This window comes from Nilaparvata lugens, chromosome 5 (assembly GCF_014356525.2).
Source record: "Nilaparvata lugens isolate BPH chromosome 5, ASM1435652v1, whole genome shotgun sequence".
NCBI lineage: Eukaryota > Metazoa > Arthropoda > Insecta > Hemiptera > Delphacidae > Nilaparvata > Nilaparvata lugens.
The window spans coordinates 18,898,347-18,924,070 of NC_052508.1; the positions used below are offsets into that span (position 1 = coordinate 18,898,347).

The 25,724-nt window shown below is 34.3% G+C and overlaps 2 protein-coding genes across 3 annotated transcripts in view; both read right to left on the minus strand.

The window, feature by feature from the left end:
- Window positions 1–1,538: 1,538 nt before the first annotated feature.
- Window positions 1,539–2,630, minus strand: LOC111054642. The gene has a single exon (XM_022341702.2). The coding sequence runs from the start codon at window positions 2,628–2,630 to the stop codon at window positions 1,539–1,541; it is 1,092 nt and encodes a 363-aa protein (XP_022197394.2).
- A 4,975-nt stretch (window positions 2,631–7,605) lies between these two features.
- LOC111055446 (multidrug resistance-associated protein 7) overlaps window positions 7,606–25,724 on the minus strand; it is a 40,665-nt gene continuing 22,546 nt past the window's right edge. For both annotated transcript variants that reach the window (XM_039427831.1, XM_039427829.1), the window contains exons 17-26: window positions 23,164–23,523; window positions 22,393–22,568; window positions 18,758–18,890; window positions 17,159–17,369; window positions 16,062–16,231; window positions 14,626–14,848; window positions 12,084–12,275; window positions 10,604–10,844; window positions 8,577–8,716; window positions 7,606–7,819 (exon numbers count right to left, since the gene is read on the minus strand). In XM_039427831.1, coding sequence (XP_039283765.1) covers window positions 7,711–7,819; window positions 8,577–8,716; window positions 10,604–10,844; window positions 12,084–12,275; window positions 14,626–14,848; window positions 16,062–16,231; window positions 17,159–17,369; window positions 18,758–18,890; window positions 22,393–22,568; window positions 23,164–23,523 — 1,955 coding nt within the window. In that variant the 3' untranslated portion in view covers window positions 7,606–7,710. The remainder of the gene's footprint in view (window positions 7,820–8,576; window positions 8,717–10,603; window positions 10,845–12,083; window positions 12,276–14,625; window positions 14,849–16,061; window positions 16,232–17,158; window positions 17,370–18,757; window positions 18,891–22,392; window positions 22,569–23,163; window positions 23,524–25,724) is intronic.

A 25,724-nucleotide genomic window follows, 5' to 3' on the forward strand; every position in this document is an offset into this window, starting at 1 on the left:
ACCCGCGCATCCAGAACCGTGCGCCAGTTGTTAAGCTGGGGCGCTAAGTCTTGGGGCGCAGCTGGCGCGGCGGTGTACAGCCTCAGCCTCTCCTCCACCTGGCGAAGCCGACGTAGGACCCTCCTCTTCTGGATTCGGCGGCCGGCTCGGTTCCTCCTAGGCATCGGCTGGGTAGTAGACAAGGAAGACACCTCAGGTTGCGGTTAGTCTCGCCGTGGTTCCCTCATTGGCCTGCTCGCTGCTCTGCTCCTGGTCTCGGTAGTGGTCTCGGCTGGTGGTCTCTTCTGGCTCTTCAGTGGAAGGCTGCTAGTGAGCAAGTGCTATCGAGGGTAGCTGAGTAGGCCCCTTTTATTCACAGTCCCCGAGTTCACCTGCGCTGCTATTGGCCGGCGGTGCTCGGCCAATAGAAACGCAGGAACGGGTGGCGGCGACTGAGGCGCACCCTGGTGGCGGGTGGGTCAACCACTCATTTGATTGATGCGTGGCGTGGGGAGCAGAGCAGAGCGGCAGGCTGAAAGGTAGCGAACGCGAGGGAGGTATCATAATACTGTAAACCATATTTTTTTAAAACTAAAAGTACATTCCATGAAGGGTCACCATAAATTAATAATGTAGGGAGTAGGGATGATAACAAATAATATTTTCAAAATATTGATATTTTGGAACCTTGGTATTGAGTAACTTATCCATAAGTTACTCCATTTCAGCCCATTTGTTTTTTTAATAAAGAATTATAAGTTTGTACAGTCCTTTCCTTAATTATATTATGAATTTAAACATATCTTTATCAAATGAAATTAAATGTGGATGTAATTTGCAAAGGTGATTGAAGTGTTTTACTGACTTTTCTATTATTTATTTTATTAATATTTGTGTTTAATGTAATTTTTAATTTGAAAGCCATTGATTTTGTCTTCATATTGTAGATATTTTTAATCAGGTACTACTGTTTTGTGCAGCCTTATTTAATATAAACATTGATATAAAATTTGTAAACAAAATTATTAATAATTCAAAAATGCACTATTTAAAAAGTAGAATAATATTTTATGCATCAGCTTTAAAATGAGGGCCTTTAACACACAAGTTAGATGTAAAACTGTTGTATATACACTATTTTATCCATCGGGAACCGTGTTATAATGTTCATCGACTTTATGTTCACATTATTGTATAATTTTGAAAAAAAAAAAACATTTCTGAAAGACCTCTGTTATGGTATTGATTGCGATGTTGTAATGTTTACATTATAACATTGTTGTGGATAAAGGCTACTAACGCTCCAGTAATAAGTTGTAAGAAAATGAATTACTCTCTATTCTTTATTATACCCGGTTTTATAATAGGAATCTATTTAGTTTCTTTGGATGCCTTTTCATCATAATTTTCAAGATGGAAGTGCATTTGATTACAAATTCAGTAGTTGACATCAATCTTTGTAGGTAGGTATAAAAAGGTTGACGGTACCTACAATATGAAGCCTTATAAAGTCCATAGAACATTAAGTGTAAATGAGAAGCATTTAAAGAAGTCTTCTTCTATGGACATAAATAGTCAATCACATGGAAATCTGAATCTTCTGTGATTTCTTCATCTAGTAAGTATTTATTCAGTGCATCAAGATCAAGATTTTGTTTGGCAATTGGATCACAAGAATTCTCGTCAGCAAAGAAATACTGCAGAAGTTTCTCAGTACTCTTAATTTGAGGTTTATATTCTGGTTTTAATCGTTTATTAATAATTATCTTTGATCTCTGCATCAGTTTTCTAGTGGTGGTTTGTTTAGAAGGTTCATAAATGCCCATCAATTTCTGAGCACTGCTATCAAATTGCTTTAATAGATTGCGCGACCTTCTGGCTAGTGACAACTGTGCTTGTTCATCAGAATGCACCTCCAAAATTAAGGCACGATAGCGGGCCGAATTCAAAAAGTCCTCTTCAAATTGTAGTCGCTTGTGTTCTGCTTCTAGAGCACGAAACATCTCCAAAATTGATAGAGAAGTGTTACTGATATTAAAGCACTGGTTGAAATAGTCCTGAAGATGAGCAAATGTAACATGGTATTCCTGGCTAGAGAGTATCTTACTAGCACTTGAGTTTTTAACAATCTCTTTAGCATAATTCTCTGCATCCACGCGATCTTTCTCATAGGCTTTGATATGTTCTTCCTTTCTAGATACCTTTTCCTCTAATTCGACAATCAACTCTCTAAAATACCTGTCAATCGGTTCAGTTTCTTTTATTAAACTTTCTGCCATCTCTTCAAGCTTTTGTGAAACCAAAGTATCTGTAAAGCAATATTCTTCTAATTCATTGAAAATCATGAAAAGTTGAGCAGTTTCCTTGAAATACATATCAGTATCTCCTTCTTCAGCTAGGGCTTCATCGATTGAACCATACTTTACATTGTAATTCTCCTTCCAAGAATTAGGACTGATAGTGTACAAGAATCTTTCACAATCTTTACATTTGTCATAGCGATCTTGTAGTATACTGATTTCATGCTGTATTGTCTGAAGGTCATTGATAGTGTTTTCCAAATTTTCAGTTTTCTCTTGGTTCATTCGTCTTAAATTTTCAGCTTCCAAGCATACAGCTTTAGTAGATTTGTAATCGGATTCTAAAAACATATTGAAGCTTTTTGATTGGAGATTTAATTTTTCTCTTAGCCTATTTATAACACTTATTCCTTCATTATATTGAACTTCTTCTTTAAGATAATTTTCATTTTCAAATCCAATCATCAAATTATCTCTTAAATTTTTATGAAGCATTTTCGTATATTCCTTCCTATTGAATTGAGAACTCCTCTTGAAGCCTTTCTCGAAATCTCTCAAAAGCGAGTTTCCTTTTCCAGCATTTTTTAACGTTGTCCGACTATGAATTTCGGTTCTTTTATATTTTTCAATTCCTTCAAAATAATTATTGGTATCCGAGCTGTATTTTCCAATGTAATTTCTCAGAATAGAGTTTTTGATACTCATTTTACAGGACACTGTAATAAAACACAGGACAAACACACTGTTGCCTATCCTTAAAAGTCCCAGTTGAAATTTTTACCGTACTCAATTTTTAAAACTCTCCAACTAACAGCATTTTTATTTAAATTTACATTTGAAATAAATTTTTTATTATTTTCAAAATTTAATTAAAGTAGGCGTACTGATATCACACACTTCTTTGGAAATATTTCATTTTTTAGCTCACTGTACAGTATTCTTAACTTATATGAGTATAAAAATAAACAAAACAAGTAAAGGTTAATCAAGTTTAAAAATCAGACAAACAGGTGTTGTTTTGAATTCGATATTTTGTTTAGTAATTACGTTAACACCACTACCACAGAATAGGTATATGTATACTGTGCCACTACAACAGTTACTATAAAGTAGATAATAGTAATACTCAGAGACCTTAAAGAGATATCATCTTTAAGGTCTTTGGTAATACTAGTAGTTCGGAAAACAGTAGAACTCACTACACTTACTAACATCGCTACTCACACACGTCCGCCTATTCACACACAAACACACATACAAATTGGATATGGAGTATGATGATATAAATGCAATAGAATCGATGAAGGAAGCTGAGAAATAGAAGTTCTTTACACTTTTGAGCTAGGATGCACAATTGAAGAGATAAAAATCTGAAACTTGAAATGTACGACTTTAAAAAAAACATTCGAATTCCAAAAATTTGAACATGTGATACATAAAATAATTCCACCTTGTTGCGCTGAAGAATAAAGGTCCACAAATTGAGCTCGGAAGCACGGTCGAAAAGATAAATAATCTGAAATATGGATTGGGACTTTAAAAAAAAAATCCGAATTCCAAAATTTAAAAAATTTGAACATGTAATACTTGAAATAATAACGCTTTGAAGCGCTGAGAAGAATGAGCCCAATTTGAACCTGATCCGATAAAGTATTGAAAAGTTAGGTTGATTTTTAGGGCCGCCATCTTGAAACGGGTATGAATTAGACATTTTTAAATATATACGTTTCTGCGCCTTGTTTCGAAGTACTTGTATACCAAATTTTATCCAAATCGGACCATAACTGCCAATGTAACTGCGGTACAAACAAACAGACAAACGCCGATTGACTTGAAACATAGAATTCGCTTCGCTCATTCAACTATAAAAGATAAATAGTAACTGAAGTAACCATCTAAGGCCCAATTCACACTAAAGTTACGTGGCGGTGACATGGTGTTGACTTTTTTCCACTTCCACGCCACTCTTATATAAACATATGGCCAATGCACACTGAAGTGACATGCCACTGGCGCACTTTGCCATCACTTGCGGTACACGCCACCGACAAAAAAAACCTATTGAATGGACTAGAAGAAAACGCGAATAGAATTAAAATAGTCCAGTCAAGAAATGCCCAAAAAAGGAAGAAAGGGAAAAGTTGGAAGAACAATTTTTCACCTTGCAGGTCTTTCAAGGATAGTTAGGAAGTAAGCATGTCAAAATTCCCCACCCCTACCACCTTTGCTGAGGATCTGCAGGGTGGTGGTTCGAAGGTACCATTTTATGGTTTTTTATTTATTTATTTCATTGACAATTTTTTTGCATATATCTAGAAAAATATGCTACACTTTTCGAATTATACGCTCTTGAAGGTGTGAAATTTAAGAGAAAACCTCTGTTGCCTTCAATTTATTTCATATTCTATCCTTTCAAAGTAACAAAGTTGTAGCTGGGATTAACTCTTTGAAAAGGATTGGACACCTTTTACCTTTTCCTACTAAAATCATGTTAGTTAAAACATTGATATTCCCCTTTTTTTCTACTGTGACTTAGTGACTATGGACATGACTGTTCAACTTACTCAGAGATTGCAGCGCGCTCAGAATTACTGTGTGCGCTTCATCTTTGGTTTACGACGTGACGAACATATTACTCAATACTTTGGACAGCGCAAACTTCTAAGACTGCACGAGTACAGGAGTCTCCATGCACTCATGTTCCTCTTCAAACTCTTGAAATCTCGGTCTCCCAATTACTTGGCAGCGGGGTTTCGCTTCATGGGTGATGTTGGGGGTGGGACGCCCATTGTCCGTTCCAATTCACAGAACTGAGCTATATAATAAGTCATTTTATGTTAGTGCGATTAGATTATGGAATTCACTGCCAGCTCGACAGTCAACGCCGGTTCAGTGCGGCTGTCGTGGCGTGGATCAGGGGGGGAGGGCTTAATTAGGCGGTTTTACTCTACGTTCTTTAGAGTTGTAAGTGTGATTGTGTGTGTGTGTGTGTGTGTGTGTGTGTGTGATGTTTTAATGTTTTGTATGAGTGAGATTTATTCACTATTAAGATTTCTTGCTTTTAGTTTTCTCGTTTTTCCTCTTAATTTATTCAATTTGTAGTGAATTGATTCAGTTGTTTCCTTATAATTTTTAATTATCATTTAATTTCAAATTGTAATGTATTATTATTTTTATGTAACTTATAATCGTGGGTTAAATGGAAGAGGGGGCTTCTATTGCCTCAATCGATTTCAACGATTGATGGAAAAATCCGTGCTGATTGTAAGCTTTAAATAGAGCATTAAATTCTTTCCAATGCAATGCATTAACTATTTTATGCATGTCCCTACGAACAGTTTTGGTGTGGAATCTCCACTTTAGCAACAGTAGATCAGTTGACAGAGAGCACAATTTTCGCGACTTTGCAGCTTTGTTAGGACTGGACTAATTAGAAGGTGAAAATATCAGAAGTCTTCATCCCTACACCTAGTAATTGAGAGATGATGATGGTGCTTTAAAAGTTCAAATAGAGATAATATTGAGCATTGCAAAGCCACTTGCACAATTATTTCTGGAATACAGTATCAGCCAACGAAACAGGATAATTTGATATAAAGTAGGCCTAATTAGTTGTTGCAAATCAATTTCATCAAGTAATTGAAAGTGCTTAAATGAATATAGATACGCTATTTTCGTTTATGAGCAACTAACAAGAAAAGGTCATTCTATTTGATTAATATTATAACTCTAATGATTGTGTACCATTTCATTTAATATTACAATCAATACATCATTATCCTATTCAGTCGAAAAAGGTAGGTTTTATTTGATAATACAAGGTGCGCCAGAGAAACTTACAAATAAGTCTTATTTGAAAGGTCAATGAAGTACTTTAGTTATTGTTTTAATATTTTTTTATACGAGAATACAATATCCCTATTTTTCATGAATACTTGAAAATAACACAGATCAATGGCAACCCCCATTGCGCATACACTGATGAAATCGAATTTTTAAATTTGTATCGTTGCAGTATATCAATCGGTATGTTGGCAATGGTGTCGCGAATGTTGTTCTTGAGGTGTGCTATGGACCGTGGTCGATCGAAATTAACCAGGGATTCCAAATAACACCATAAAAATCGCATGAGCCTCGTCACTGAAAAAACTGACCGCGTCTTCAGGCAGGTTGACAATCAGCATATCACATGCATTTTGACGGGGAACAAAATCGCGTTCACCGTTCAGTCAATTCTTCAACAACAGCCAATTTATAGGGATGAAATTGAAGGTCTTCATGGAAAATTCGTCGAACAGTGGAGTCAGAAAGTGCCATAGCAGCTGCGTGTTTGCGAGCCGAACGCCGAGGAGAACGCACAACTGACTGCCTCACTCTTTCGATATTTTCTGGAGTTCTGATGCTTCGTTTCCATTTCTGAAGTCCATTTCTTCGTTTCTGAAGTCCATTTCTGGGTTTAGCGACACTCCCACACTCCCGAAATGAATTAACCCATGACAGAATCGAATTACGGCCAGGAACGAGTATGTGAGGAGGAATTTCAAATCGAACGCGGATGGCACGAGACCAGAGCATGATAGATACTTACTTGAGGGAGGATAAATTTGGGAACATCCCCCTCCAGATGCACCCCCTCTACACGGCCAATTCACCGCGCTGGACTCTTTTCAAATAAGTAAGTTTCTCTGGCGCACTTTGTATTATGATTCCATAAAATAATTAATACCAGACTCGTAATATCAAACTGGTCTTGCTTCTATATTTCACGTTCTGTTTTACTAAAAGTCTATGTTTCTGAAAGCGCACCTGAATACAGAGTAGTTGAGCATTTTACCAACTAGGAAAGTTAAATGAAAAGGCAATCGGTATGGTTGACTGGTTTAAAAAGACGAACTATTTAAGTATTGTTAGTTAACGAAACTATCAATTCTCAGTAAGTATTCAATAATTGAAATAATTACTGAGGTAATGTTGGAATATTTACTTTCCTCTTACTTCTGCTACCAACAATATTATGGTTCAAAGATCTGCTAATTGCCAAAGTTCATTGAATATTCTTTAAATTATCAGGGTTATTGCGTCTTCAGTGATGAAAATTGTTATCAATAGGTAACTAATAAGTTATCAGTTGTTGATGCTCCTCGATAGACTCTTTGACCATTGTATTGTGTCAACATTGATTATAACTCAAATTATAGCTTGAACTTATTGCAAGCTCCATAGTTTCAAATATCTCAATGTAAAATATTGTAATGTTGAAAATAGACCATGTAATGTAATACTTGTTTTCAATGAATTCCCGTGAATAATGTAGGAAATGTAGAAGTTGAAATTGATAAAATAGTCTATATATTCTCCTATACATGGTTACATTATTGGCTGTAAGAAATTCTTGACTTTTTTAATATGATCACAGATATGTTTCAATTGATTATTCAAAGTCTTTGTGAACAAGTTTACAGAAGTGAGACGTTTTTGTTTCTAGAAGAATTTCAGGAGTGTCAAATTCCAGAACTTCTCCATCGCCCATCACGAGAACCCTACAAAAAAGCATAAACATAGAATATAGTAGATTATTTTCAATTTTTTAATGGATTAGATTACCAGTAATATTGTTATTCATGAGGTGACTGTGTGGTTCGTATTTATGCAATATATAGAGTACCACAATCGAAAATGGTATTGTTTATGCTTTTCACCAAACATAATCAATATTTTAGCTTAGCGATAGAGTAAAGGATGATTTGAAAATGTACGTCAGAAAGGAAATTGAATCATTATCAGCAATAGAATAGAATCACGCCTCATAAGTTTCGAAGTTTTAGTATTGTAAGGATAAGAGGCACGTAATACGTAATAATCATTAGTTTTCCTTGAATTAATTATACCAAATTAATTGAGAGTTCTAAAAAAAATATAGTATATTTAGTATTAAATATAAGAAAAGTATTTTCCACTGATTGTACTCACATACTGTAATTTGTGTAGATGTAATGAGGTTAGTGGTGCTACAAATTAGGAAGCTATGACATATACATCGACAGCAGTATGCTAAAAGTTACTATCAGTTAATGAAATAACAATATCTTAATATTTGGATACAAAGATAAATAAAATAAGCTCTAATTTGTAGCTGAGAGCATAGCGTATCTATTCAACGCAAAATTATAATATTTCAATCAGTAAATAGCATACTGAATTTACGATTCCACTAAGTTGTGTATGGATTTATTTCAAGGAGAGTCTATTCTCACATTTAATTAACTATGATTGATATTATTCATGTAATAATTTTACCTGTCACTATTCATAATGGTGGAGATGCGATGGGCAATTGTCAAAACAGTGCACTGTCGAAATGATGTCCTTATTGTTTCCTGAATCTTTCTATCAGTTTCCTCGTCAACACTCGCTGTCGCCTCATCAATGCATAGGATCTAAGCACAAAAGTAGAATATAAATAAATGCTAAATGCATTGATTGTAGTTCAAGGTTCGAGAATAATTGTTTGTAACGTTATCATTGGAATATTGCAATATTATAGTGAATAGTTGATTGGGCCAGCTATAAAAATATGAATAGCTTGATTTGAACAGAAATATACTCAAAAACGTATCAGGTAATTTTTGTCTATCACTATATTCAGATACTTGACCATTCATGATAATAGGATGGGTGAAGAATTAAAAAAAAAAGAGATTGACAATGGTGTAATAACCGAAACCGGTCTTTCTAAGTATCAATAAATCTGTGGTTTTTTGACAATTTCTTAGTCTTTTTCATTCAATAAGAACATTTATCAATTAACTCCAACAAATGATGAATTCTTCAATTTTTTATTTTGATTCCCCTCTGAACCACCTGAATGCCTCATTTTCTGTTAAATTTGAATTTTATTCAGAAAAACACGTTAAAAATTTGGAAAAAAAAAGATTTTCTACACCGCAGAGACATGGAATAATGAGGTTTCAATCACTATTCCAATGTGTGTCTTCTATAATCTATTATACAGAGTGAGTCATATGTATAGGAACCCTTTAATAAGTTGGAGACTGTTGTATATATAATACTGTAACTTTCAGGATAAGTTATTGGTCGTATAAATAAATATCTTTATTTGCAATCGGGGCCACGCCCCATACAAAGTCATAATCATCATGATACAAACAGACAAAATACACAAACAATATGAAAACATTGATTATAATTACAAACAGAATTACAAACACAATTCATTCAATTGAGTGAAAAGTCATGATTAAATTGCTGCGATTATTAAAAAGGCTCACTGCCGGCTCAACCTGTTACGCTTAGTATCTCTGATCTTATTTTGAGCGCCTCTACTGTAAAAATTGTACACGGAATTTATTTTCTCTACACTCAAGTTGGATAGCAGTACCATTACTTTATCTGCGTCATTTACAACATTCTGAGTAAATTTGGCAGTGAATTGCCTCCTGATGTGGCAATACATGAGACATACTGATAAAAAATGTTCTACCGTCTCATCAGTTCTAAATTTACAGATTGGACAGTGCTCTTTGCAATTTATCCAAATACCCTTCCCTTCAACATACAGGTAAATACTCAGGTCGTTAGCCAATCTTAGTCGGGATAAACAACGAATCTTCGAAAAGGCCAATCTAAATCTGAACTGCTCACCTAAAATGAAATTTGGATTCAACTATGTGTATCTGGGAGAGGACTGGGAATCGATGGCTCTACCTACATCTAAGTTGTACAGATTACCACAATATGCTTCTATAAGCTCCTCATAGCGTTGTTTCAAAGCATTCACATCAATACTACAATTCGTCCACAAATTTTCCGCATTGGAAAACTGACTTTTGAGTGAATGTACCTAATTGAATCTGAGCTTTGAATTATCAATTCCTCCCCGCGCTAATTCTGATACCATAATATCGTAGCACTTCCTAGGGTATCTACTATTTGGCATTTCCAGTATTCGAATCAACCATTTGACGGCTTTACAGAACACAATGAAAGCCAATTTGAACCTTGCTGTCTCAATACTGATTGCCCAGTCAGGAGTGCCGCTATTCAAGAAAAGTGGACATTTGAAAAATTGACATTGAATTTTTCTAAGGAATCTATGCTGATATTGATCGAATACTCAACCTTTTGACGTACAACTGAATTTCAACCACTCATAAAGGGGTGACTTAGGGGTTGTAACATATTTTCAATGTTCCGAGGACGAACATAGGCTTATTTTATTACTATCAATCAATTAATTCTAATATAAAATAAATCAAATTGTGTTGGAAAATATAGAGACGTGTGGGTGAAACGTTGAACGTTACCTTGGCATTCTTGAGGAGCGCCCTCGCAAGACACAACAGTTGAGCCTGGCCGTTGGAGAGGGTCTTGTTGGGCTGGAGTGGGATGTGGAGGCCGCCCTGGGCGCGAACGACTGCGGCGAGATGACATCGCTCCAGGGCTCGCCACACGTCTGCGTCGCCCCACACACTTCCCGGATCCACGTTCTCGCGGAGGCTGCTGCCCCACACAAACACCTCCTGTGGGATCACCGCCAAACGAGACCTGCAACATAATTCACTTCTGATTAGCGGAGACAATAGGAGTGAAAACGGAGTGCTTTATTATCGTGATATACGAAAATACAACTCGTCCAAGAATAACTATTATATAAATTGTCCCACGTATGAAAATAGAGAAATTACGACCATTATAGTCCCATTGGAACTTATGGGAATAATATTTTCACTGCATCGGACTCGTACACTGGGAATATGTGGGTATCCGCCTTAATTTCTACATTTTTTGAGTAATTCTAAAACATTTTACAAGTGGCATTTTTTTCAAACTTCGATTTGGCATAATTTAAAGACGAATGTATATTAATCTTTTCTACAGATGAAAATTAAATTACCCTTTTGTCAATATTTGCAGTAGCAGAAGTCTTCGGGGTGATTTACAGCATTTAATTTGGATTTTCGTTGAATAATAATTAATAATCTTTTCACTAGAAGTTACTTACAATTATGATCATTCTTCAACTTAATTGCTGTGGAGGTTGAGGCATTTGTCATACCAGTGGACCAGCCTGCAAAAACCCTATTCATAAAATCCTGCCGCCAAATGAGTTTAAGTGGGCTGTGACGTTTTTTTGGAGCTCCTCATTGTTTGGAAGCTCTCCCTCTACGACATATCTTGAGTTTGGGAAAAGGTATAACTTACTACAGTGGTGGACAAGTCAGGTTTGTATGATAGGCTATCGAAAAAATTCAATTTGATTTGTTTGGTTGCACCAGCACTGTGAGTCCGAGTTCATCACAACGATTCCGGAAGTCATTTCAACTGACAATTTCCCTAGACAATTAATCCACACACAACCTCATCAATCATAACGTTTCCTGCTTAAACTTGAATCATTCTTCGTTAGATGTATGCTAAACTATTATTTTTCGCTTGAAAAAACGAATAAAGCTAAGTAGTACTTGGCGGGAGACTCAAGTGACGCGGCCATGTTTCTGGGTCTATAACTCGACAACAGACAATCTGGTCCACCGATTGGTGGGCGATCACAGGGCGTTTGTTGAGGATGAGAAGCTGTTCAGCTCTATGAAAGTCGCCCCTCTACCGCATGTTAGCGTTTTGTAATATGTGATTGGAGGTTGAAAATAATAACCCCCGTAAAACACGCTCTTAGTACACATTTAATCTACAGGTCCAACTGAACCTATCAAAATGAATTTTGTTCATGTTATTGATTTTTATATAGAATTATTGATTATTGTAAGAAGGCAAGACCGTTCGTACCTGAGCTGTTGTAGACCAATCATAGCTATGTCGACTGTATCGATAATAATCTGGCCTGAGCTGAGTTCTACCAGACGAAAGAGAGCAGCCAGTAGACTGCTTTTGCCGGCACCTGTTCGGCCAACTATGCCGATACGTTCGGCAGGGCGAGTTGAGAATGAAATACCCCTCAGAGACGGTTGAAGACATTGGCTGCAACATAAAGGAATAGCAAACATCAATATTACATAATAATACCAATTAGTTAGATTCAGAATGATATAAAATTGTATAAAAGAAATAAAATTGAATTTATTCACAACATACAAAAATGCAACGATAAAAAACAATTATATAATAAAACAATTATTACAATAGAAGTTACATTAAATATAAAATATTAAAAATAAGGAAAAATTGCTAAAATTATGTGATGTGCTGGATACCTTGCCAACTATGGTATCCCATGTAATAGGAGGTGAAATAGTTTTACATTTATAAAATATAAGTAGCCATGAATACGATATACATTTTAAGAAAATAGTTTTATATAATTTAGCTGTACATCACAACAACGGATATTATTTAGGCAGAGAAGTTTGCTTATCTGTGAAGTTCTATTAATACGAAAATAATACAAGAGAAAATCAAAATGCATTCATGAGCAATGAGCACAAACTATGTATAAATAGAAGAGTAAATAACTGATTCTCTCAGATATTTTCGCTACCAATGTATCTCTATTGTATTAGAACTGCGTCAATGTATCTGACATCGAGTAATAAGATGTGCAGTGAGGTCCACGTTATAATGGCAGTGCTTGATTGAAATTGGTGTTATCCTTGTCTATCATTCGACAAAGCATATAGTACTATCCTTTCCTAGCTCCGCAACGTTACCAGATCGTTCTCCAACAATGTAGAAATATAACTAATTAACAATATATCTAATCTCAATTATGAAAATGTATTATTAAATCATTGAAAAATATATTTTTCCTACAGATACCTTGAAAAGTGACCATTTCTGCACTGATTGCAGGCCGCAAAGAATCACTTTTCCGCTCTAGTGCGCAAAGTATTACTTTGCGTACTCCAGATTTGCAGCATGACAACGCAAAATAGTTAGTAGGTTATATGAAGCACCAGTGCAGAAAAATCAAAATTAAGTTGGTAACACTGACTGTGGTCCACGTTATAATATGGCAGTGGAGAACGGCGTTGCCTTGCCATTATGTGCCTTGATTAATTCAATTACTGTATTATTATTCCATTTTAAATAAATCAAGGTTTTTATTAATAATAAAATTACACAGAAAAACATTTGATGGATTTCAGGGAATTTTACCCATAATTACCCACTTTTCATATTCAATGGTAACTGTAGGAAAAATTTAATGTAAAATACGTGCGCAAAGTACGTTTGCTGCACTCAAGAAACCATTATTCCGCACTCACCTACGGCTCGTGCGTAAACGTTTCTTTCGGTGCAGCAAACTGTCACTTTGCGCACTATTTTCACAAATAACTATTTTTGGCGGATAAAATATAATTGATTATTTTTAACAAGAATGAACAGTTAATATTACCTTAGTTATACCGGCTGTCAGCTGTGATAAATCAACAGTCCTCCATAGAAGGCAGTGGCAAGGCACGCTGTTATCTTATCTTTCTTCACTGACATTGTGACCAATTTATTTTATAGTGGAAAATGAATTAGAAATTGCATTTGTTCAAATGCTAATTGATAAATAATTAGTATTAAATGAAAATCCTAATTAAATGCTGTAAATCACCCCGAAGACTTCTGCTACTGCAAATATTGACAACAGGGTTAACAGCTAGATGGAAATTCGTTGAGAGCTACTATGTAAGGATAAGCATTACATTTCCTCACTGGCAATTAGAAGATACAGGGTTCGATTCCCGGGCAGGCAAATCATTTTTCGAATAGTAGCTCTCATTGAATTTCCATCTAGCTGTTAGCCCTGTTGTCAATATATGCAGTAGCTGAAGTCTTCGGGGTGATTTACAGCATTCTATTAGGATTTTCATTTAATGATTATTATTTATTAATTAGCATTTGAACAAATGCAATTAACAATTTATTTCCCACTATAAAATCAGCAACCTTGTTCTCAATATTTGCAGTAGCAGATGTCTTCGGGGTGATTTACAGCATTTAATTGGGATTTTCGTTTAGTAATAATTAATTTATTTTATCATAGCATGAACCTCACTATGGAGAGGAAAAAAGAGAGATATAAGATAAATCGATAAATAAATAGATAGAGATATAAAAAGACAGATATTAAAAAATCGACGTGAGTTCAACGAGGCTAAGTGTTGATAATTTTATTTTTGTTGATATAATGTGATTGTATCAAATTTTTGGTAACTCTTATTTATCAAGAAATAAAAATCTAAGTACCCCTTTTTAAAACTTGTGAATAAAATCTTTTTAAAAGGGAACTTTGATTTTCTATTTCTAGATATGTAATCGTATGTATGACTTTGTAAGAGAACAAATAAATTTAAATTTAAATTTGAAAAGAGGTGCTTACCGATATCTGAGGTAGACGTTGTTGAATATGATGACGCCCTGACTGGGCCATGCATATGGCGGCGCCACCTTGCTGGCGAATCGCTCGGGTCGGATTTGGCGTAGAGCCTGGTCCACTCGCTCCACACTCACCATTTCACGCTCTGTCTCGGCAAACGCGTAGACCACTCCGCCCAGCTGACCCGTCACGCCCAGCACGTACGACAGCGCTAGACCTAGCAGACCTGCCAACACAGTTCACATTTATCAACTGCCTTTCTATTTACATTCATCTACCAATTCAAAAATTCATAATTTAATACTTGAATATTTATGCAACATCGATACATATACCGACAAATGTGTCGCAAGTTATGAGGGTAACTCATAGGACTTATATAATGTTGCTAAATTTCAATGTGGAGACAATGAAATTAGTGATGATGGTTGAAGACATTGAGTTTTTTTCAAAATACAATTGTCAGGAGTACCTGGAAATCTATGTGAGATGGAGCGCTCTACCTTGTCTCAGGTCGTAGACCACAAAATTACGCCCAGAGATATTTGGATTATATGTAAATGGTGACAATCGGAAGATATTGTTGATTAAAAACTAAAACTCATCAAAATTAATTTTTTTTCTTCAAGTTGTACTAATTTTTGAAGAATTTTAACTCAGTACTCATTAAAGATAGAGAGCTCCGAATGATAATACGATGTTTTTGGGTCACTCTGTATCTAGAACAAGGAAATTTTGAATAAAAAAAATGGTTTTGGACTTCTATATATAAAAAAACAGAACTACAATATTATTGCAAGCACCAATGTATACTAGTAGTTCGGAGAACAGTAGAACTCGCTACACTCACTAACATCACTACACAGACACAAGTCACATACAAATTGGATTTAGAGTATGATGATATATATGCAATGGGATCGGTGGTGGACGCTGAGAAATAAAAGTTATTCATACTTTCGAGCTAGGATGCACGGTTGAAGTGATAAAAAAATCTGAAACTTGAAATGTGGAACTGAAAAAAAATGTTCGAATTATAAATCAAAATTTTCAACATGTGATGTATGAAATAAGACAACCTTGGAGCGCTAGAAAATAAAATTCTCTCACACTTTTGAGCTAGGATGCACGGTTGAAGAGATAACAAATCTGAAACTTGGAAAATATTATCGAATTCTATTTTTTTAAGACCACCTTGGAGCGCTCAAGGATAAAGGTAAAGAAAGTTCAGAAACATTAAATACAAATAATTTTACTCGAGTATTATAAATGTGAAACATGAATTTCCAATTTCAATTATAGTGGAATAACAGAACAGAACAGAACAGAACAGGCTATTAACATTCCATTCAATCCATTATTATTGACTAGCAGTCATTTGAAATAGATTAAAGTTTATAAATAAATAGTATTGAACATTGAAAATGACATCAACAAACCTGGATTAGCAATATTGTAGGCATGTTGGAAGATGGAGAGTACACTGACACTGGTAACCATTGCAACTCCTATCAATTGCAGGCGAAGGTTTAACCACTGATTAGCAATAAGACTGGCTAGCTGCACTTTCTGGTTGCTTTCAAGACAGAGCTCATTATGTCTCCAAAATCTGTAAAGGATTTAAATAAATAAATGAATCATGACATTTATTACCACCAAAAAATTGAATCATTAGAATTAAAATAGCTACTTTTGATCAACGATATTGAATTCTCTGAGCGTTGAGTAGTTGAGCACTTAATGAAGAACTGATCATAAAGGCCTTACCTAGTATTAAAATATTATTATATTAACAGACATTCCCTCATTGGATATAATTTCTCTAATAAATGTTGATTTTCTTTGAAAAATTGGGTTTTGGCTATTTGATAAGTTTGTGGGGCAGAAGTGATTCGACGTATCCTGTATTAGATCAGCAAAGCAAGAAATATAAGAAGAATAAGCATCTAATTATCTCACATACCTAACCACTACAGTATTTCATAACAAGACATGTTCTATGAATTTTTTATTCTTTTACAAGTCTCCAGTGATTATTACAGTTATAGTTATTAAAGTTCAGAATTTGAATGTCCCTATTCTTTAACTTAACCTTTAGCTCTTAACTTCAAGACCTTTGTTACTGTTCACAGAACTAATAGATCTTAATGTTTTTCAAGTCATGATAGCAAACATGAGAGTCAGCATAATTAGTTCATTTATTGACAATATTCATTAAAAATATGAGATGATAAAACAGGCTAGTTTGTTATTAATTCGTTTTGAACTATTTTGACGTTACTAATGTCTAATTTTTGAATGATAATTATTAAAAACTAATACTCACGTAGTTTTTAATTACTATTATTCAATAATTAGACTGCAGTGTTGTCAAAAATAGTTCAAAACGAATTATTAGCTTGCAGTTCGTCATGGATAGTAAAATAGCTAGTTAGTTACTGGTTGTACTGCTTCAACTGCTCGAACTGCTTCAAGCTCTAATTTCAAACTACACAATCGAAAGGTTATATTGATTTCTTTTTAACATTTTTCTCACCTAGAAGAGGCTCTGAAAGCTCTGATAGTGACTAGACCCTCGAGGGACTCGTTGAAATGGGAGTATAGCGGCGACAGTGATGTGGTAGAAAGTCGTTTCAGTTCTCGGGACGTCAGCCGGTAATGATTCTGAATCCACAGGTAGATTGGAATGAGAGGCAGTAGGAGTAGCGTGATCCAAGGCAATCCATAGACTGTCACTATCACTGTTCCTGTTCGTTACAAACAAAATTGAAAATTGTAATTACAAAAAATTCAATGAATAATAAATTCAAGTTCAAATTCAACTAATTTCAAAAGATACCATGAGCCTTGAGTGGATGAATAGTTACAGAATGATCTAATAAGTAACTAGTTCAACTTTAACAGCAGTACAGTACTACATGTCATGTACGGAATTATCATGAATAAAATGTGTAGTGAAAAAGTGAAATGAAAATCTGATCAGGAAGGCTCATGAGATTGAGTTACAAGCCATTCAGCAGCAACAGAATCTAGCCGAGGAAACACATTGGAATATACCTCAAACACAAAAGAGAAGTTGCCTATTAGTCCAGTCACTATATACATTGGTGCATGCAATTTATATTGTAGTTCTGATTTTCTAATATATTATTTGGGTACATAAGAGAAGTCCAGAACCAATTTCTTGGCCATTTTTTGTGTATTGGAATATGGGCTTAAGTACACTAAACAATAAATTTTCCATTTTTCTACCGAATTAGACTTATGATGCATGATTTTGGACCGCCTTGACGAGCCGAGAAGAATGAAGTGTAGTACAATGAAATCTGAGCATTGTGTCAAAAGTTATAAGTGTTTGTAATTTTGATCCTTGAGGTGTCCTTAGGCGCGCCTCTCCACTAGGAAATACTGAAATGAAGTTTATCTAACGGGTGATTCTCATAGAACATAATCTCATGAACTTATGTCATTGTGCGAAATATCAATTTGAAGACAATGTAGTTGGTGATGATAATTGAAGCTGAAAATTAGGTGTTTTTCACAATACAAGGAGCATTGTTATCAGGTGTACCTGGAAATCTATTTGAGATAGAGCGCTCTCCCTGATCTCAGATTGTAGAGCACAAACATACGCCCAGAGGGATTTTGAATTATACATCTAAATGGTAACAATAGGAAGATATTGTTGATCAAAAACTAAAATTCATCAAAATTGATTTTTTCTTCAAATTTAATTTTTGAAAAATCATAACTCAGTACTCATTGGAGATAGAGAGTTCGCGATTATCTCATTCTATTCAGAATTTTATAATTCAAACAAAAGGCGAGAGCAAATTTTTCTGTCTGATTACGAGATTTGGAAGAAATAGCTGAAAACTGGAAAATGAGCCGAAAATACGAGTTTTTTGGGCCACTCTGGATCTAGCACAAGGAAATTTTGCATGAAGAAATTGGTTCTGGACTTCTCTTATGTACCCAAATAATATATTAGAAAATCAGAACTACAATATAAATTGCAAGCACACCCCCTTTTTTATGTCTATATTGACTGGACTATATATAAATATTATGTATCTCACTGCTTAGACAGCTTGGACCTATAATTACATGCATATGTAGTATAAGTGGAACCCACCTATGAGACCGAATAGCTGTGCGAGGAATATGTTGGCAATGAAAGGTAAGGAGTCATCTATTGTATAAGTGTCCGATGACAATCTATTCAATATCCTTCCTGCTGGAGTGACATCGAAAAATGTACTCTGAGCCTGTAAAACGAACAATAATAATCGTAGATAAATAACCCATTGTAGCCTAGCAAGCATTGAATCAACTACTGAAATGATTTAAAGATCAGTTGTCTAAGAATACATATTAAGAATACATATTATAATAAAAATATCACGAATTTATTGTCAAAACAAAACGAAAAAAAGTATCTGAAGAAATACATATCACATGTGTGAGTGATTTGTTGGACATTCTTTTGCTTTAGAGACTGTACTTTAAGATTTACTGCTAACTTGTACAAGGAAATCTATTTTGATAGTAATTACAGAAACTGTCTATTTTGAAAGGTAAAACAGGAAGCTTTCATACAACCAGTTAATTCGGTTTAAAACGGTTGAAGGTAAAATTAGCACAGGCTCAAAGAAATGTATCAAACTATATTTGTTTTGAAATAAAAATGAGATCTTATATTATGAATAGTGTATCAGCGATGGAAGAGATTCAAGACTATGGCACCTAATTTCAAAAACAAAAATTTTGAAAGTAGTTGAAGTGTTTAATGAATTATCGAGAAACATATTAGTATTGAATTATCGAAGAAAACTCATACAGTTGATAATGTAATGAATACATATTTCGATTTTGAAATAAAGCCCAACTTGCATCAAATTACACGATTTGTGCATCGTTCCCTTGTGAGTTGTAACTGAATAAAATACTTTCTGTGTTGTGAAAGTGATGTTTTGGTGTGCATCCATTTTTGTCATACCTATGTATCTGTGTTTTAAGTTATATTGTTTGTATTTTATTTGACGTTTCCGATAGCATGTTATATTGTATCTTAAAGGAGTGAAATCATTCTCATATTGAATAGAAGCGACTTGAAATTTAAAACAGTCACTGGTTTAATAAACCATTTTGAAACCCCAGTCTCAGTTCTTACACCATTATCAATCAACTTTAAAAAATTATCAATCAACATTATCAATTTTTATAAAACTAGCAAATTTTGAATTTACTAAAGATGTATGTAGGTAACAGTCGAAACTAGTTTCTCAAATGTATTTAAAAATCAGCGGTTGTGACAATTTCAAGTTGAATATAATAATAACACTTGAAATAGTAGCTTCAATCAAATTTCTTCCCTTCATTATTTTGTGATTGATAGAAAATTGAATAATTGTTATTGAACAAATTGTTCGGATCACAACACATTCATTTTCAACTGATTCATATACTTACGGATATAATAGTATTGAGCATGCATTGTGCAGTTTTGAAGCAGCTGTTATGCCACCCAGAGCAAATAGAAAAGCTCTGAACAGAGTTAGAAGTGAGTTGACCCCAGCTATGCACGCATAAACGGTCAGATACCTGCGAGAGTCTGAGTCGCTATCTTCCCAGTCCAAAGTCAAGCCTGTATTAACAAAAATGAAATTTATCTATCAGCTGAAAGAAGTATGAACAAGTAATACATGATGACTTAATAGGAATGCCTTAAATTCAATTTTTTCTAAAGCTTTCTATGATAAAATTTTCCAAGGTTTTACTATGATAAAAACCCAAGTTGAACAGTGAAGAAGTTTTTTCTAATTATCTTATCAAACTTTTTCAAATTCGACAATATTTTACAGTAGTTTTAAGAGTCTAGTGAAAGTGATTATTTATTAAAAGTTATTATTTAATTTGGTTTCCAATCTTTCTAAATTCAAAATTTCTTGTTCGTGTTCAGTAAATTGGATAAATATTTTATAAAGTGCAGGAACATAACCTACTTTCTAGACCAGTCTATGAATAAAAAATCGGGGAGTTTTAGGCTGTGCCTGTTGGTCCTCCCCCAATTATTTTAATGAATAATTGTGTATCTTGAATCAATAAATGAATAAGACAAATAAGTAACTTTAGTTACTGTGAGTAGCTGTAATTAACGTTTTTGGCCAACGTTATCGTGAAAATATGTTTGCTCCATTGTTCATTTACGTTCAGAAGACAATATGAAACTATAAAACTGACCGACAGTACTATTCCAGCCACGAGCATTGGTGACCCACAGCGCTAGCCACCAATCAGTGGCGTTACGAGACGCCTGCATGAAGAAGATGGACGCAAGAATGGCAACCGACAGTCCATAGCCGATGGCCGACCAGTAGCGCGAATAGACACTCCATGACACGGAGCCACGGGCACTCCACTCTTCAGTCTCCGCCTCCATCTCCGCCTCTACCCCCGACTCGACTGGTGGAGCTCGCTCCGTGGAGGCGATGGAGGCGGCACCGGCGATCGACGCAGTAGGGGAGCCCGCCACTTCCGTCTCCATCAGCTGGCTCTGGGTCATGTCCTCCTCGTAGTCAGGTAGTACTCTGATCCTGTACACGACAATAATAATCGTAGATAAATAACCCATTGTAGCCTAGCAAGCATTGAATCAACTACTGAAATGATTTAAAGATCAGTTGTCTAAGAATACATATTAAGAATACATATTATAATAAAAATATCACGAATTTATTGTCAAAACAAAACGAAAAAAAGTATCTGAAGAAATACATATCACATGTGTGAGTGATTTGTTGGACATTCTTTTGCTTTAGAGACTGTACTTTAAGATTTACTGCTAACTTGTACAAGGAAATCTATTTTGATAGTAATTACAGAAACTGTCTATTTTGAAAGGTAAAACAGGAAGCTTTCATACAACCAGTTAATTCGGTTTAAAACGGTTGAAGGTAAAATTAGCACAGGCTCAAAGAAATGTATCAAACTATATTTGTTTTGAAATAAAAATGAGATCTTATATTATGAATAGTGTATCAGCGATGGAAGAGATTCAAGACTATGGCACCTAATTTCAAAAACAAAAATTTTGAAAGTAGTTGAAGTGTTTAATGAATTATCGAGAAACATATTAGTATTGAATTATCGAAGAAAACTCATACAGTTGATAATGTAATGAATACAATATTTCGATTTTGAAATAAAGCCCAACTTGCATCAAATTACACGATTTGTGCATCGTTCCCTTGTGAGTTGTAACTGAATAAAATACTTTCTGTGTTGTGAAAGTGATGTTTTGGTGTGCATCCATTTTTGTCATACCTATGTATCTGTGTTTTAAGTTATATTGTTTGTATTTTATTTGACGTTTCCGATAGCATGTTATATTGTATCTTAAAGGAGTGAAATCATTCTCATATTGAATAGAAGCGACTTGAAATTTAAAACAGTCACTGGTTTAATAAACCATTTTGAAACCCCAGTCTCAGTTCTTACACCATTATCAATCAACTTTAAAAAATTATCAATCAACATTATCAATTTTTATAAAACTAGCAAAATTTTGAATTTACTAAAGATGTATGTAGGTAACAGTCGAAACTAGTTTCTCAAATGTATTTAAAAATCAGCGGTTGTGACAATTTCAAGTTGAATATAATAATAACACCCTTCATTATTTTGTGATTGATAGAAAATTGAATAATTGTTATTGAAAAAATTGTTCGGATCACAACACATTCATTTTCAAATGATTCATATACTTACGGATATAATAGTATTGAGCAATGCATTGTGCAGTTTTGAAGCAGCTGTTATGCCTCCCAGAGCAAATAGAAAAGCTCTGAACAGAGTTAGAAGTGAGTTGACCCCAGCTATGCACGCATAAACGGTCAGATACTTGCGAGAGTCTGAGTCGCTATCTTCCCAGTCCAAAGTCAAGCCTGTATTAACAAAAATGAAATTTATCTATCAGCTGAAAGAAGTATGAACAAGTAATACATGATGACTTAATAGGAATGCCTTAAATTCAATTTTTTCTAAAGCTTTCTATGATAAAATTTTCCAAGGTTTTACTATGATAAAAACCCAAGTTGAACAGTGAAGAAGTTTTTTCTAATTATCTTATCAAACTTTTTCAAATTCGACAATATTTTACAGTAATTTTAAGAGTCTAGTGAAAGTGATTATTTATAAAAAATATTATTTAATTTGGTTTCCAATCTTTCTAAATTCAAAATTTCTTGTTCGTGTTCAGTAAATTGGATAAATATTTTATAAAGTGCAGGAACATAACCTACTTTCTAGACCAGTCTATGAATAAAAAATCGGGGAGTTTTAGGCTGTGCCTGTTGGTCCTCCCCCAATTATTTTAATGAATAATTGTGTATCTTGAATCAATAAATGAATAAGACAAATAAGTAACTTTAGTTACTGTGAGTAGCTGTAATTAACGTTTTTGGCCAACGTTATCGTGAAAATATGTTTGCTCCATTGTTCATTTACGTTCAGAAGACAATATGAAACTATAAAACTGACCGACAGTACTATTCCAGCCACGAGCATTGGTGACCCACAGCGCTAGCCACCAATCAGTGGCGTTACGAGACGCCTGCATGAAGAAGATGGACGCAAGAATGGCAACCGACAGTCCATAGCCGATGGCCGACCAGTAGCGCGAATAGACACTCCATGACACGGAGCCACGGGCACTCCACTCTTCAGTCTCCGCCTCCATCTCCGCCTCTACCCCCGACTCGACTGGTGGAGCTCGCTCCGTGGAGGCGATGGAGGCGGCACCGGCGATCGACGCAGTAGGGGAGCCCGCCACTTCCGTCTCCATCAGCTGGCTCTGGGTCATGTCCTCCTCGTAGTCAGGTAGTACGTCTTGAGGGCGACCTGCCAAACCAACAACAACAATAAGATAAATAAAAAAAGTTTATTTCCCCAAAAAACTAAACTACTACATAAATTACAGAAAATATTAGATAGTTTAAAATTACATACAATAGTTAGTTTCATGAATTTCTTATAATGTGTCTTTCACATGTTTAGTGTTTTCTGTCTGGAATTGACCTACTCCACTATGGCGTACCATGTTCTAGAGTTGGTTAAGATGAATACATATTCGATTAAGAATGAGATTATTTGCCTATACAATTGGTGATTATATGAATAACACAATAATTATTCATAAATAATATGAAATATTTATAGTGAATACATGAAAATATAAAACAAACATATTTCTACATTTACATTTATTTATACATTGATAGATACAATATCATTCTCAACTATGAATGATTGGGAAAGGAAGAACAGGCTTAAAGCCCAAAACTGTTCCTTTCCCAAATTTAGAAAGAAATTATCCAAAAATAGGTTATGTTCACACTTCATGATTTTTGTCCAATATTGAGTCCAAAATATTTTTAAACTTGGAATTTATAATTTAGAAAAGTTGTAACCCAAATTAAATAAGAAAGAATACTTCACTATAGAAGTATATATTATAGACTAGCAGGTAACCCGTGCTTTGCACTGGGGAAAATTTGGAGTTGAAAAATAATGCTATCTTCTTATATCCAGGAAACATTAAAAAATTGAATAATTATCCATTATTTTGTTCAAAATTACGAGGATAATCTTTATAAGAGTTGGAAAATTTCCAGCAAAAAATAGTTTGATAGGCCTAGGTCTTGAAACGCAACCTTTGATTCATGAGCCGCGCGCGCTATCAACTAAGCTACGGAGTTTTGTTCTAATTAAATTTCTGTGAAGAAATTGAAAAGGTAAAGTCATTAAAGTACTTGGGTTTAACTTATGATGAGAAAATGACATGGAAAACTCATATTCAAAATTTGCATGTAAATGTTAGAAGAGCAATAAGAAAGTTCTATTTCCTGAGAAGCATCTGCGATGAGCAGCTAATGAAAACATTGTATTATGCTCTCATACACTCTCAATTACAGTATGGTTTGGTATGTTGGGGTGGAACTTTTAAAACTATTATTAATAGGTTAAGAATAACCCAGAATCATTATATAAGATTGATAATGTTTAAAAATGTAAGAGAGAGTTCTTTTCCTTTGTATGTAAATTTGAAAATAATGCCTATCCAAAATTTATTCGTTTTTAAAGTTTTAAAATTGTTTTATTTGAAAAGCGGAAACTGTGGTACGGGAAATCTTTATTACAATATGAGAAGCGTTAACCAGCTACTGTGTAGGACACCAAAGGTGAGCAGGGAAATTTTTAGGCACTCGTTCATGTACTTAGGACCTTATATTTACAAAAATTGCCAATTGAATTCAGAAGGTGTGATTCCTATATTATCTTTTGTGAGAGAGCAAAGAGCTGGTTATTTACAGTGAACGACGTATGGATGGTTAGAAATGTTGTTAGATAATGGTGCAGGTTGAACTAGCATTGTTCAACGGCACCATTCTTATAAAAATATTATTATTCAATTGAATCACTATTCCACTAAGGCATGTACGGTATTATATTAATTATAATAATTATATTAATTATAACATTTAAATGCATTTCATTTATTCCAGTTTTTGGTTTTCTGGGCTGTTTCAATTTATTTGTTTTTTTCATCTCATGCGCTACAGGCAGTAGTTTCAGTATTGTTTTAGCAATCTTAATCACCTAGACTAGACTCACAGCTTTTACTTTTATTTTTTTCATACAAGTTTATTTTTATTATTTATTATAAGTTGATAATGTTTTTACCTTGTTAATTATACTTTGATTATCTGATCACACAACTGGATACGTGATCAGTATAATTTCCAAGATACTATTTAATTTCTACTTTTGTAATTTGTAATTTGAGGAGGAAATAAATTCATTTATTCATTCAATTATTAAATTGGAATTATTTTAACAATAGAAATAAAAATAAGCGGAAGACAATTGATTCTACATGAAATTCGCAACAAAAAATGTTTCGTAACATTTTCTAATATAGTTTCTTAATTTTCGAGATCTATCGATTTTTTGATATTGTTGAAAAACGTCAATAACTAGAATAAAAACAGTCTGATTCTATGGATGTGGTTGAAAAGAGGAAGAAATTTCCAATAAGACTC